The sequence below is a fragment of the Clarias gariepinus genome, chromosome 23 (genome assembly GCF_024256425.1).
Source record: "Clarias gariepinus isolate MV-2021 ecotype Netherlands chromosome 23, CGAR_prim_01v2, whole genome shotgun sequence".
Taxonomy (NCBI): domain Eukaryota; kingdom Metazoa; phylum Chordata; class Actinopteri; order Siluriformes; family Clariidae; genus Clarias; species Clarias gariepinus.
The window spans coordinates 22,744,556-22,760,723 of NC_071122.1; the positions used below are offsets into that span (position 1 = coordinate 22,744,556).

The window sequence follows — 16,168 nt, forward strand, 5'->3', positions numbered from 1 at the left end:
CGCATTCTGTTTCCCCTGATCATCCTGTTTCCCCTGATCATCCTTGAAATGTTTCTGCAGCTTAATTGGAGTCCACTTGTGGTAAATTCAGTTGATTGGACATGATTTGGAAAGGCACACACCTGTCTATATAAGGTCCCACAGTTAACAGTTCATGTCAGAGCACAAACCAAGCATGAAGTCAAAGGAATTGTCTGTAGACCTCCGAGACAGGATTGTCTCGAGGCACAAATGTGGGGAAGGTTACAGAAAAATTTGTAGGTCCCAATAAGCACGGTCATATCATCCGTAAGTGAAAGAAGTTTAAAACCACCAGGACTCTTCCTAGAGCTGGCCGGCCATCTAAACTGAGCAACCAAGAACCCGATGGAGGTCCTTTGTGGAGAGAGGAGAACCTTCCAGAAGGACAACCATCTCTACAGCAATCCACCAATCAGGCCTATATGGTAGAGGGGCCAGACGGAAGCCACTCCTTGGTAAAAGGCACATGGCAGCCTGTCTGGAGTTCGCCAAAAGGCACCTGAAGGACTCTCAGACCATGAGAAGCTTAGTGGTTAAGGCATTGGACTACGGTTCGGAGGATCCCAGGTTCAAATCCCACAACCACCAAGTTGTCACTGTTGGGCCCTTGAGCAAGGCCCTTAACCCTCAACTGCTCAGATGTATAATGAGATAAAAAAAAAAAATGTAAGTCGCTCTGGATAAGAGCGTCTGCCAAATGCCTAAATGTAAATGTAAATGAGAAGCAAAATTCTGAGACTCTCTGGCCAGTCTACCATATAGGCCTGATTGGTGAATTGCTGCAGGGATGGCTGGAAACTGTGGGACCTTATATAGACAGGTGTGTGCCTTTCCAAATCATGTCCAATCAACTGAATTTACCACAAGTGGACTCCAATTAAGCTGCAGAAACATCTCAAGGATGATCAGGGGAAACAGGATGATCAGGGGAAACAGGATGATCGGGGAAACAGGGTGATCAAGGGAAGCAGGATGATCGGGGAAACAGGGTGATCAGGGGAAACAGGGTGATCAGGGGAAACAGGGTGATCAGGGGAAACAGGATGATCGGGGAAACAGGGTGATCGGGGGAAACAGGATGATCGGGGAAACAGGGTGATCAGGGGAAACAGGATGATCGAAGAAACAGGATGATCGGGGAAACAGGGTGATCAGGGGAAACAGGGTGATCAGGGGAAACAGGATTCGCCGGAGCTCAATTTTGCAAACGCCGTGAATGCTTTATATGCTACATGTGCTTTTTTTTCTTTTTACATTTTTAATAAATTTGCAAAAATATTTTGTAAACGTTTTTCATTTTGTCATTATGTGGTGTTGTGTGAAAAAATAAAAAAATAAATAACTTATTTTTTTTTTATTTAAATCCATTTTAGCATAAGGCTGTGACGTAACAAAATGTGGAAAAAGTGATGCGCTGTGAATACTTCCCGGATGCACTGTATAAATGTGTGTGTGTGTGTTTGTGTGTGTGTGTGTGTGTGTGTGAGAGAGAGAGAGAGAGAGAGAGAGAGAAAGAGAGGTGTATTGTCACATAGCTGAAGTGTTAAGGCTTGTCTCAGTGTGTACTAGACCGGAGCCGTGTGCACTACCTAGTGCACTTCATGGACAGTGGACCTGGTTTGAGATGCAGCCTGTTCGAGACTGCTGTATCTGTTACACTGAAAGGACGCGGCTTTAAATTCACACAAAATATGTAGAAGGTGTGAACGTGTACATGGCCAGAAAATTAGGAACCTTTGCTGTTAAAAAAAAGGAAGTGTTATAGAAATCTGAATAGTATTAAACTGTAAAAAAAAGTTTGTGTGTGTGTGTGTGTGTGTCACTGTGGCCTATATGCAGCTCCTGCAGTTATTAATACTACGGTTATGAATAACGACCCTGTCTCTACAGCCTGACACACACCCCGGGGAGAGACTGCAGGATCTGCCTTAAACACACTCACTGCCATCGCTGTTCGAAAACACACACACACACACACACACACACATGTATACGCACACACACACATGCTCATTATCTCTCACATACACACAGGCTACAGACACGGCGACAATAGTGTCGTCCTACTAAAAGCTGTCAGGGGCCATGGACAGTGTTCTCACACACACACACACACACACATACACACGCACACATACACACACACACACACAGAGTTGTGAGAGCTGCTAAATTTGGACACAGCTCATCTTGCTGTCCCTTGACTTCCAAAAAGTCTTTTAAAGACAAACTTCCTGCTGAATTCACACCCTCTTTATCATCATCTCTCTCTCACACACACACACACACACACACACACACACACAGAGGCTGTCCTCCACACAACAGTGCTAACGCTCAGGGATTAAGTGCAGAAACACACAGAATTAGTGAAGTAGATGTTCTCCCTCGTGTCAGATGGCGGTGCTGATGGTGTGTGTGTGTGTGTGTGTGTGTGTGTGTCAGAGTGTGTGTAAGCGTCAGATTTTCTCTGCTATGGCTTGGTGATTAGCTTTGACGCTCGCAACAACGTCCCAGTTCTGTCAAGACCAACAAGAGGCTCAGTGCAGAGCGGCTGCTGAAACACTGCCTGTATCATCGCATCTCATTTCTCTCACACACACACACACACACACACACACACACACACACACACACACACACAGATTATAAACATCATAAATAGACATGTCTCATACTGAAGTAAGACTGAGAAATATGTTCAACACACACACACACACACACACACACACACACACACACACACACACACACACACACACATACACGATAGGCTTGTAAAAACCCTCCACTGACATCATTATCAAACACTAAATCCTTAGTAACAAAAGAAAGCATTTTATCTGATTTTTAAATCATAATGATGCTACAGATTTTACAATCAGTCAATCAATCAATCAATTCAGGCCAAACTAATTCTTTCCCAATGAAATATAAAACATACACACATGCACACAATGAAGCGTTTATTGTAACGTCTATAAGAACGTCTATCATTTATAACTCTTTAACCATCAGCGACAAGTAATAACTAGTGTAAGTACACATCGTTGGCGGTTAAAGAGTTTGTAGAAATAGTTAAAAGTTTAAAGCTAAAAAATAATCTGCGGATCTTTAATGTAATCAGTGATATTATTATTATTATTATTATTATTATTATTATTTAAGGTTAAAGCCCACGTCCATGTCTGTGTGTCTCTCTGTACAGCAGAACTCTCTGTCTAACTTATTAATACAAAGAAATCCCATTCTGTAAGGTTGAGTATCTTACGCCTTGTTTACACTAAGTTGTCCTTCTTTGGTGCTCAGACAAATACACTCCCTGTTCGGTAATCGGAGAGTGAATCACAGATGAGAAATGGAAAAAGTAGATAAAAGGATAAAGATGAAGTTTTGTCTTAAAACCACTCCAGCGTGTTAAAATTCACTTATACCACTTCAGCGCTGTTATTTCAGCCAAAGTGAAAATATGAACTAATCCCAGTCAAAATATTCACTTTATCTTTTCTAATTAATATCTATTGGTGCAGGTGTTTGTTTACATCGAGACAGTAGCGCATTAGTAGATTATTTTACAGTAGATTATTAAATCCCACACATAACTGTTCATAACTTTTCAACATGTTGGTTTCACTTACGGTGCAGGTTAAACTTCAGGCAAGTACTGCAAAGGTTTCATTACATTCTATCCAGACAGTTTTGTGTAATACTGTGATAAAATCTGCCTGAACAGACATACAGACATACAGAAAATTGGTTTCCGGTCCTCCTATGTAAGAAACGTGAAGATATCATTGAACAAGTTCTGACCCAATGTACGGACAAAACCTTTTATTTATATAGATACTACAAAATCATTTTTATATAAAGGACGGTCAATATTAAATAGTGAATGTGAAAGTCTAAGTTAGAGTTTATTTTACTTTATAATTTAATAACGAAAGTCAGGTTCTTGTTCACTTTCATGTTTCTATAAATCCATGACCTCATGACATAGAGGTGGGAATCACCAGGGATCGCCCCCGATACGATATTATCACGACACCCAGGTGCCACTAAAATCTGTACTGCGATTCTGTATCATGGTTTATAAATATTCTAACCTGATTTCAATTTTCTAATGATATGTTTTTAAAAGAAACGATATGGAAACAGTGGAACAGGGACAGACGCACTATTCAAAGATAAGCACAATGAACATTTCCATGGTGGACATATGATTGGTACATCACACACACACACATCCTGTTTGTTTTTAATGTTCAGTGAGTGCGCTCAAACACACTAACATGTCGACGCAATCGCTCTCGGATCACGCGTTCGACTCTGGTGATGTGACACACACACACACACACACACACAGACTGACGGACGAAGGCCGGTCTGAGCGTGCTCATTAGTCGTAGGCGGCTGTGACAGTGTTCTGATGGAAAGCTCAGTGTCACTGAAAGAGCGGCTTATCAAGCCCCGGCTGACAAAACCGGCAGAGATTAATGCAGAATAACGACGCTGGGCTCAGACCGAGGTCCCCGAGAGCAGACTCAGGCCGGGGCTCTGCTCTCTGCACCCTCGTTAATTAATCGCCGGCTCCAGTAAAGCGCAGTGACACCAGCGCTGACCTTCAGCGCCTCGCGGAGCCATTAAACAACATCTTCTCTTACTTTAAAAGCAGTCCTCTCCATAACCGCAAAGACTTTACTGAATCAATCAGCTCATTACAGGAACTTTACTTTTTTTTTTTTTTTCAGCGAGAGCAAGAGATTAAAAAAAAGAAGAAGAAGAAGAGAAGAAAAAACTCAGGTTCAAATAAAGATGAGGCAAAGTCGGTGGAGCGCCTCCGGGGCACGAAGCAGTAGTGGCAAGTTAATCCTTTAGTCCGTCGCTCAGGAGGACAGTGATGTAAAGCGGGGGGTTTGGAGAGGCCTTACAGGGGAAGCGGCTCTGATGTATCGATCCCCCGAGCGCGGGCACTGTAAATTAACGCCTGCAGAAAAGCATGAAAATTTAAAGTGTAATTGCTTTGCACTCTTAATCTGAGCTGGAAGCGATCGATCGGAGCGAGAGGTAGGCGAAGGGAGGACTCGCCGGGCCCGGCCAAAGAGAAAGAGCAGACAGAGGAAAACCTCAGTCACTCGGACTGAAGGAAATTAAATCTGCTCAAGTGTCACACAGCTGATTTTTTTTTTTCCATCCTCTAAAGACACTGGGCCTCATTTATCAAGATGGAGGGGTTTTTTTTGTAAAACTTTGATATAAGCATTTAACAAGAAGTTTGTGATGTAGTGGTGGTGTACCTTGGCATACGAACGCCCTGCCCTGAGAACTTTCACCTTAAGAACTAAAATCTTGCAAGAAATCTGTCTCCGCATACAAAGCATTTTCAGCATACAAGCAAATAAACCGAGCCAAACCGAATGCCGGCTAAGTTGCGCGTACAACTAAGTGTTTACATATTTTTTGTGAAGGTTTTACAGTTTGTGCATGATTTAATAAAGGCGCAGCACCACAGGTCCCAAGAATGTAAGCAAGAAAAAAAGAGAGAATTAAATTTTTTTTTTTTTTAAAACAGCCGGTGCCAAGAGGAATCATAGATTACATTTAATTTGAGATTTAATGTCTATTTATTTCTTTTGCATGTCTTTTCCAAATGTTTTGATTGTTTTTATATGCAAAAATATGATTATAGTGTTGTAAATTGGTACAGAACGGATTAGGCAGCACGATGGCGTAGTGGTTAGCACTGTCGCCTTGCACCTCCAGGGTCCGGGTTTGATTCCCGTCTGTGTGCATGAAGTTTGCATGTTCTCCCTGTGCTTGGTGCGTTTCCTCCCACAGTCCAAAGACATGTAGGTTAGGCTAATTGGTGATTCCAAATTACCTGTAGTGTGTGCCCTGTGATGGATTGGCATCCTTAAAAATACATTTTTTTTTTATTATTAATAATATATAAAATAAAACACTTTAAACAAAAGTCTTAATTTTAAGATAATTTTTATTTTCGCCTTTCAGACTTTCATGCTCCAAGTTTTATGCCCACATGACCTTTTATGGGCATCACTACATGCAGATGAGCTGGGTATCTGCTCATGTGAGCTCACAGACGCCTCTGATTGGCTGTAGAGCCGTGATTAATGTGGAAGCACTAAGTTCCTCTCATTCCTCCCCTCTGAGGGACCTCGGCCAATCAGCTCTCTCTAAACCTCCGGCTGCAAGAGTTTACAGCATCCCCCGGGAACCAAACTCACGATCGTCGGATGATAGGGCGAACACTTTACCACTGCACCGCTCGGAGACATCACGAATGAGACTCCTCTTACTGTATACATGCAAAGAAGTTAACAGGAAAAGTAAAAAAAATCAATCAATACCTACATTTTATTCCATGTTCCTCTACGTGCTTGGTCCCGGTGCAGTTTGTAACTGGAGAAACAATAAGAGTGATTTCCATGGCAGTCAGATTCTCCCTGAATGAGCCGGTGCTAAATGATAACATCTTGACATCATTCAACATGAATAAAGTTTGCACCACCAAACACCATGACCTCATTACCCACACACACACATTATCCATCATTAGGATCAATCTTTAATTACCCGGCCTGTTGTAGTTTCAGGTGTACGTCCAGTCGTTCACATTACGCCTTCAAGCTTAGTGACTCAGAACACGGGCATTAATCCACGACTAATCAGACTCATCGACAAGGTGACTTTGTAAATGTGCGGTGACGGAGATTGCAGTGAGCACGGCCACCATGTGACTTTGGACTTGGTCAGTCTTTTACACACACCTCAGCTTTTCATACTGATATACTTACTCAAACGCAAAACACATGATTTCAGCCGGCTGTTGGTGTAGGTTATTAATGCTCAAAACGCCAAGCAACTCATTCATTCGTTATGTATTCCCAGCACTTAGCACTTCTACCATGCATTATAGGCATGAGAGTAAAAACCTCTATTTCTCTATATAATCTTCTGCTCCACTAATACACTAATTTCAGTGTTTTAGTAGTTCTTCGATACCATTAAGGTAGAACATTTTCTCAGTACTACCTGCTTCACGTCTGAAACGCTGGCCTCCCAGGAACTCCTTTAATACCCCAAAAGCCCGAGGTCAGGACTGTACCGGGGATGTTGTAATAACCCCTAGCCAGGTTCCTGTAATGTGCAAGTGGTGTTGGTGAATGATTGTGATGTGTACTGTACAGTTCCATATGTGTTTCTCTTCCGCAAGTTTGTGCCAAGTTATCCGTCGATTTTCAAGAATCAGACGTTCCACTCGCCGAACATTCACAGGAAAGCTGATTTGCTCTCTCAGGGGGGGAGATGGGAGGCACTTGGTGCTCTCACATCAATCACGGCTGTACAGCCAACGACAGGTGTCTGTTAGCTCTCAGGCAAGCTCTCAGGCTGTTAGCTCTCAGGCTTGGAGGAAACATGCTAGTTCCTCTCTGACCGGTAGTTGTAATCTTGATTTAGGAGAAATGACGGGTGGGAATTTGGACCAAATGAGGGAGAAAAAATTCATCAGTGCTAAGGAAACCTTTAACCAATTGGACTGGTGAAAGTACTGAACTGGGTCACTTCTGACTTTAACGTTCCTTTGAAGAATCGCACCTGAACGATGATCAACAGTGATTTCGGGGTACCTTCTTGCCTTGCTCATTCATAAAAAAAAATTTCCTCCACTGCAACCAGTCTGATGCCGCATCGCCACAAAGACTGCTGACTAGACCATGCAGCTCTGAAACCCCCGCGAGTCCTGACCTGCTCCAATAATCCATTTTCTCTTTCTCTCTCTCTCTCTCTCTCTCTGGGGGAGAGAGTGACACTACAGAAAAAGAGGAGGATGCAGAGTTGCTGATGTTATGCCTTTATGATAGCAGGTGACCCAGAAGGAGGGGGTCTGCTGGCCAGGAAAGTGTTGAAGGGACACAGACAGAAACAATGCGATGTGGCTCGTCTCCAGGCTTGGAAGGTCACTCGGACAGGATGTGGACGAGAGCCAGACAGATAATGCTTTTGGAGCAGAAGTACTGACCTCAGGACCCATCTTCTGACTGGCCATCAGAGAGAGAGAGAGAGAGAGAGAGAGAAAGGAAAGTCCATCTGCCAAGATAGGTCAAAGACTTCTGCCTCGGACAACGGAAACAGTTACTGGTCCAAGTGGATGCGCTGTCACAATCACCTCCGGCTCCTTAGCACCAGAGTCCGCTACGGGACCTTGTCTTGTTTCGTCTGAATAAAAGGATTTTATTTCTCAAACACAATGATGAAAAAAAAGTGCTAAAACCATTAGGGCAGTAATGCATAATTCATAGACGAGTGCACTAATTTAAAGTAGCAGATGTTGGTCATTAACATGGTGTGAACAAAGAATGAGCTGCTGGTGTTTGACTTCCCATACTCAAGATGATGATGAGAAGATGCAAAACACAAACGAACAAGTCCCGGACGCTGATCTTGCACAGACACCTCTTCCTCTTTCTCACCTTCATCCTCACAGACAAACGTAATAACCTTATTTTTATAACCCGAGCTCTCGCTGAGGCCTGGCACGTCACCCGAAACCCCCCTGATCACATGCCCGCGAGTGTTTGTTTACTGCAGGCAGTTTCATCTCACGCAGCACGAGGCTCATCAACATCAGCGCGAGACCGTAGGCGTCGTTCGTCTTCCGCGCAAACAACACCTCATATTTCACACCCCGGGCAGCGTGGCACACTTTTAATCCGAGTTCTTCTTCTTCACTGTCGTTCCAGCTCGCTCCCGTTCCTACCGGATTGTTTCCTTCTTCTCTTTTTTTTATGTCTTTTTCAATTTCAGATTGACGATTCCAACGTTAAAGCACTTGAGCGTCTGTTCCGCTCGAGCCGGTGATGAAAAACCAGTTTGAACAAGGTCTCTTCTCTCAGAGCTGCAAAATAGTAAATATTGAATAAAGCAGCACGCTTTAAAGGAGCTGATTTCATTTAGAGTCATTGTTTTAGGTTTTCTCTCTATTGGTTGGTGAATAAAAGGATATAACAGGTTTATTTAATCTGTAAACAAATATGTACATGATTGTAGACCGACTGAGACCAGGACCTTGTCGAAAACATTAACATTCTAGTGATAATTTTCTAATCTTGTAGTGTACTTTACAGGAATACAGTAGAACAGAATGTCGAATTCTTGAATCTGATTGGTCGGGATTTTCTGTAACAGCGGCGCTGACAGTAGTGCGGCTGCCAATCACAGGTTCACATTAATGCGCTTGATCTAATGCGTCATCCTTTCCATAGTAACGGTTCATTCTCCGAGACCTGTATGTGTGAAACTAACTGCTTCTTCTCCCTCAGCATCATCTCTCCACCTCTCAATCCTCTCCATCATCCATCCATCTCTCCTCCCTCCTCAGTATTATCTCTCCACCTCTCCTTACCTTATATCTATATCTCTTTTTATCCCTCCATCTCTCATCCTCAGCATCACCTCTATACAGTACCTTTCCTCAATCCTCTACATCATCCCGCCATCATTCCCAACTCAGCATCATCTCTATACCTCTCCTCAATCCTTTACTTAATCCCTTCATCACTCTCTCCACCACTCCTCAGTCTTCTATAGAGTATCTTCCCTCCATTTCTCCTTCTCAGCATCATCTCTCCACCAATCTCTTCTTCTCAGCCTAATCTTTCCTCAATCTCGTCATCTCCCCTGACTCATCCCTCTATCTCTCATTCTGGTCTATATAATCCCTCCACTTCTCCTCAATCCTCTAGATCATACCTCCATCTCTCCATCTCTCCTCAGCATCATCTCTCCACCTCTTCTCCTTACCTTATCATATCTCTATCTCTCCTTATTCCTTCATCTCTCATCCTTAGCATTCTCTCTTTATCTCTCCCCATTTATCTACATCACCTCCATCGCTTCCCCAAATCAGCATCATCTCTCCACCACTCCTCAGTCCTCTATGTCATTCCTCCATTATTCCTTTTCAGCATCATCTCTCCACTACTCCTCAATCTCATCGTCTATCCTGACTTATCTCTAATTCTAAACTATATAATCCCTCCACTTCTCCTCGGTCATCTAGACCATACCTCGATCTCTCCTCACCATCATCTCTCCACCTCTGCTCCTTATAATATCTCCTACTTAACTTTTCACATCTCTATCTTTCCTCAATCATCCACATCATCCTTCCATTATCATATCTCTATCTCTCCTCATCCCTCCATCTCTAATCCTTAGCATAATTTCTTTATCTCTCCTCAATTCACTACATCATCCCTTCATCCATCCCCCTTGTCAGCATCATCTCTCCATCTCTCCTCAATCCACTACAACATCTCTCCTGACTTATCCCTATATCTCTCATTCTGGACTATATAACCCCTCTACCTCTCCTTAATCCTCTACATCCCTTCATCTCTTCCCCTCCATGGTGGCTTCCCTCCACCCCTCCCTCATCTCTCATCAATCCTTTAAATTATCCTGTTCGCTCCCCTCCCTCATCCACATCATCCCTTCATCTTTTCTGACTTATCAGCATCATCCCTTCATTTCTCTTGTCTCCTCAGCTGCGTCACTCTCTCTCTTCAGCATCATCCTCACACCTCTCCTCCCTTCTCAGCATCATCTATCCATCTATCCTGATCCATCAGCATTATCCCTTCACCTCTCTTTCTTCCTAGCACCATCCCATCTCTCATTACTTCTCAGTATCAACCCTACAACTTGCTGTAATCCTCTACATCATCCCTTCACCTCTCCTGAATTCTCAGCATCATCATCATCCCTCCATCCCTCCTTTCAACTTAGCATTATCTCTCCCTCTCTTCTTACATCTCAGCATCATCACTTCATCTCTCCTGACCTCCACATTAATCCTCCATCTCACCTCCATCCTCCTCTTCACCTTTCCTCTGAGCTCATGTTGGAGAAGAAGGGACACGAGGATGAATAACGGTCGAGTGCTGCTCATCTCTGCCGCAGTGATTATCTCTAAACCTGTACGCTATGAAGTCAGCGTTGTGAAAGCCTGCAGCGCGATCAGGGAGGGAATTGAGCTGGGTTTGAGGAGTTATGGGGCTTCTCAGAAAGATGGAGAAACAAAGTGATAGAGAGACAGATGAGAAGCTATTCTTCTTGGCCTGGAAAACTCGTAATGAAAGTACATTATGTTAAGATCACTTCAGCCAAAAGAGGCGGCATGAAAAGTGACCCACATGCCAGAGTCAAATTGTGAGGCGAGCTTTCATTTACCAGAGCAGCACAACGACAAGAAAATCAAAACATTATTATTATTTTTTTGTATTTTGTATAAAAGCATGTTTCTATTTATTCCATCTAAAAAGTATTAATTATTATACCATGTAACTAAATGAGAAATCTGAAGATTTATAAAAAGAATTTAGAAAAACATACAGATGATTGACTACTAATGTAAACTGTTGGTTAAAGGTGAAGGATCATAAAAAGTCATCACAGCTACAGTATGTTTAATATTGAAACTTCCAAGTAAGAGCATCTCTGTTCCATAAGAAAACCGCTTGTTTGTGAGACTAATTAAAAGGTTATGACGAGTCCAGGTTGATCCTATTCCAGAGTGATGGGCGTGGCACGGTAAGAGGGGAAGCGCGTGAAGCTCTTTTTTTTTGAGTCATTTAGTTTATTTCGTTCTTTTGATAAGAAATAAAATTAGATGTTACAGTTTCAATAAACAGACCCCTAACACGTCTACATACACAAACCTTGGCTATGGTTCCAGTAGTGAAAATATTACAATGAGGCTAAGTATTAATTATGATAAACAGAATAAGTAGCTCGCCATCATATCTTCTGGTCTGAATCGTTTGTTCTTCTGTCACCTGACTCTCATAGACGCTATGTAGGGCATTACACTGGAATTCGGAACAGAATTTGGCGTTTTTTCTCATCAGTCTTTTGACCCGAGTCGTTCGTTCGTTTGAATCTATTGCACTGCATAGCATCTATGGGAGTCACGTGACAAAAGAACAAACAATTCAGACCAGAAGACTCGAGAGGTAACTACTTATTTCTGTTTTTTTGATGCTTTGCACATGCGCCCAGTGGAAAATGAATGAATCACTCTCTGAGACTACTCGTTCTACTCGAGTACCGTTAAACCACTAATTCAAAAAGTTCGCCTATCATCCGGAGATCGCGAGTTCAGTTCCCGGGTGATGCTGTAACCTCTCGCAGCCGGAGGTCTAGAGAGAGCTGATTGGCCGAGCTCTCTCAGAGGGGAGGGATGAGAGGTGCTTGGTGCTCCCACATTAATCACGGCTCTACAGCCAATCAGGGGCGTCTGTGAACTCATGTAAGCAAAAGGAGCGGAAAGCGCTGTCCTCCGAGTGTGTTACGCCACACCTAACAGTGCGTGAGCAAGCAGTTCGAAAAGATGCGGTTGGCTGGCGTTCGGAGGAAACACGTGATAGTCTTCTATCCTGATGGAGTGGTACCTGACTGGGTAGCCTTAATGTGGGAGCCCCCTAGTGACGGGGAGGATTTGGACATGACTAAATTAGGGAAAAATCGGGAAAAAAAATCCACCCATGAAATCATTTTTTCATAAATGAGCCCTCACTAACATGTACTAAATGACCAGGTTATCAGGCAGTGTATATACAACATAATAATGTCTAAATTGCGACGTTTGTGACGGCTTTTCCCAGACAGCCACATGTTTTTATCATTATGTAGTGAGTGCGGATGTAAAGCTCTGTGGCGTTCCTCAGTCTCGACTTACCTTGTAAAAGCTGAGGGCAGAGATCAGAGGAGAAGCGTGAAGGAAGCCGACTCGCTCTAGACATTTAACCTTCAAACCCCAGTCACGCTCTCTCGGAATCGCAATGTGCTCGTCTGGGTTCCGTCTCTGAAGCTGGGAAGAGAAGTGCTTGTGTATAAGCGAGGTGGGAGGAAACGGAATCAAAGTGCAGGTATTTATTTAAGCGTTCAGCTTCTGTTCTGAAGTGCCTCACTGTAGGATTAGTTGTAAAGGAGCCTGGCGTGCATAAACGATGTGTGTGTGAGTGTGAGTGTGTGTGTGTGTTCACAAGTTTATTCATTTTTAACAGACAGAATAAAAAAACACTATCAGGCTTTCTGAAGCTTGCATTATCATTGCTTTACACTCTCAACAGAGTAATAAAGCAATTACTGTTGGGTTTGAGTTTTAAGTTTGTCTTTGTGCCTCTACACAGACGCAGGGCAGCGATTAGAGCCGTTACAACAGGATACAACAACAGAGAACTAACACTTAGATGCTTTTTTCTTTTTGAAATATGAAAAAATTTCACTTAATGTAAAAAAAAAAAAAAAAGCCTCTTAACGTAAGTCTCTAAAGTCTTTAAAACTCTTCTTTCTTAAAATAACTTTGCGTTCATGTATCAAAAGTTCACACCATTTGCTGTATATATTTTTTTCTGAAATTCTAAATAGTTTGTTTTGTGGAAGAAAAAAAACACATCAAAGAAATAAAAATAAAACCTTCAACGTAACTATAAAAATATAAGAACAACTCACTGAACAACAATGTGTGTCTCTTTAAATACTTTCTCTGGATTTGTTGAAAGCCATTGTTTTAATTTTATTTAAAAAAAAAAGTTTTTATAGTTTTAATTAAGTTAGAATTTGATTAGATCAACTGCTTTCAGATAGTTTGTGGTAATTTAGTATTTTACCATGTAAAAAATCACATGATATCCACGATCGCTTACAGAAGCATTATGTGAAAATATGTTCAAATGTAAACAGTTCAATTCGATTCAATTTTATTTGTATAGCGCTTTTAACAATTATGAGAATCAAAGGAATTATGGAAGGTAACAGTTAATTCCACTCGAGTGATCTGATTGGATGAGAGGCATTACTCCATGAGACCTATTAATAGACAGTAACAGCACTGTGACGTGTAACTATACCATAGTAAGAATTTAAAACTACTTTTAACCCTGTTAGTCGCCAGCAAAATAACTGGTTAACACTTAAAGCTCAGAGCAGTTTTAGGGTTGTTGTTTTTTTTTGCATCACTATGTTTTAATGATTATATCAAGGTGTAGCGATTGCGCAATATAGTGTGTGTCATTACCTTTTTTTTTCAGCACAACCCAGGTTTAATATGTTAAAATTAATTTTATTTCATTTTGACATGACTGAGCAAAACTATGATTTTTTTTTTTATCATAATCTGTTGATAATAATTGGTGTTTGTGGAACTTCTGTATGAAAGCAATATCACACTCAAGGTCGTGCTCACTATGTGATGGAGCCCTGAGTGTCTAATTATTACAGTGTCTATAATAATGAAGTCACGTCCTGTGTGAAGGTGAAGACACCACGATAAGCTGTGATTTTTTTTCACCTGAGAATGGAACGTTCTGTGTGTGTTTGTGTGTTTAGTGAGCGGCGGGAGCATGTTACAGAAATCTTCATGCTGCATTCAGAGGAGGTTTTGTTCTCCGTGTGAGCGTGTAATGCGTGTGAAGTGGGAACATTAGAAACGGGAGTTCTGAGGAGCACGAAGCTTTCAGAGAGCCGGAGACGTGGCAGAAGCCTGAGCGTTTAGAGTGCGCGCGAGAATCGTCTGTCCCTCACGGTTTATCTGCCTTTCAGGAAACGTCTGCAGCACACAATGTGTGTAACAAGTTAATGTTGTCCTTACAGCGTATCGTAGCGACGGGGGAATTTAACATTCAATTAAAAACAATCAAGGGTTGTTGTTTTTTTATTGTGTAAAATTCATACGAATCTTCAGTGTGAACAAGAAAAAAAAAATTTATTGGACAGGGTTAAAAACAATCTATTAGATTTTCACGCTAATGTGACCTCATGGAAGAAGATGCCCCTCCCCCGCGATGTTTCTCAGGGCTACAGAGGGGCGTGGCTCAGCAGTAGCTCATTTACATAGACACAGAAATGGCACATTTGGAGCAGGAGTGAAACTGAGGGAGTTGCTTTGAGGCTTTTTGTGGTTTAACAGGAACATTTCTGCACTTCTGATACGGGTTTACAAACCGAGGACGGTTCAAGTTCCTGCTCGGATGTGGGAATTCCACTTTTAGGTACAGGTTCACAGCTCTTATCATAGCTCTCTATAGAAAATATCTTAACTTATGTGTGTTTGTGTGTGTGTGTGTGTGTGCGTGCGCGCGTGTGTGTATGTCCTGTGTAGCCTCCATTGTGATCGGAAAATGGTGGTGTGAGATGGAACCGTGTCTGGAAGGAGAGGAATGCAAGACGCTGCCGGATAACTCGGGCTGGATGTGTTCTTCTGGGAACAAGATCAAAACCACCAGGGTGAGAACTCCCAGACTGACACACACACACACACACACACGTACTGTATATTCACACGCATTTACTATCGCAAATACTTTGGTAGTTTTATATATTTTTAATTATTTATTATGTTACACTGAATTTTTCCCACAGTTTATTTTGCTTGCATGAGTGTGTGTGTGTGTGTGTGTGTGTGTGTGTGCGAATGAGTGTGTGCTGCTCTAATGTGCCGATAAAGCATTTTACCAAAAAAAGCTTTCCCTTTTTTCGTTGTTGGATATTTATGTGGGACAGTTAAAGCCGCGGGAGCTCGAAATCCTGCAGGTTTACTCTTCATTCTTAAAAAAAAAAAGAAAGAAAGAGAGAGAAAAATGTGTCTGAAATGGCGTCTGCTTAATAAACTGACTTTATCGTTAAAACATCTCGTCGTAAACCGAATAACACTGCTGCTCCTACACTGCCGCGCGTTCTGGAGCGTAGACTCCTGTTAGACACAGACGCAATAGGTGAGGGAGAGACGAAAGATTACACTTTGTTTAGGGAAGATAAGAGAGAGAGACATGCAGCAACAGAGTGAAAGACAGACGATGTGGCAGACAGGGACAAAAAAATATGATGGCAGATCAGCAGGCAAAGAGAAACAGACAGACAGACAGACAATGATGTAGGGAGACAGAGACAGACAGGCTGAGAGCAGGCTAAGAGCGACAGAGGCAAACCTGGCAGAATGAGACGAAAGCATAAAAAAACAGAACACAGACAGACAGACAGACAGACAAAGATGCAGGCATGCAAACACAACAGACAGGCAGACAAAGACACCCAGATACAAGCAGCAAAACACAGAGATAAAGAC

General features: G+C 42.3%; 1 protein-coding gene across 5 annotated transcripts in view; it reads left to right on the forward strand.

The window, feature by feature from the left end:
- LOC128511507 (chemokine-like protein TAFA-1) overlaps positions 1-16,168 on the forward strand; it is a 178,581-nt gene that overhangs the window by 148,158 nt on the left and 14,255 nt on the right. For all 5 annotated transcript variants that reach the window (XM_053484391.1, XM_053484393.1, XM_053484392.1 and 2 more), the window contains exon 4: positions 15,206-15,330. In XM_053484391.1, the coding sequence (XP_053340366.1) occupies positions 15,206-15,330 (125 nt within the window). The remainder of the gene's footprint in view (positions 1-15,205; positions 15,331-16,168) is intronic.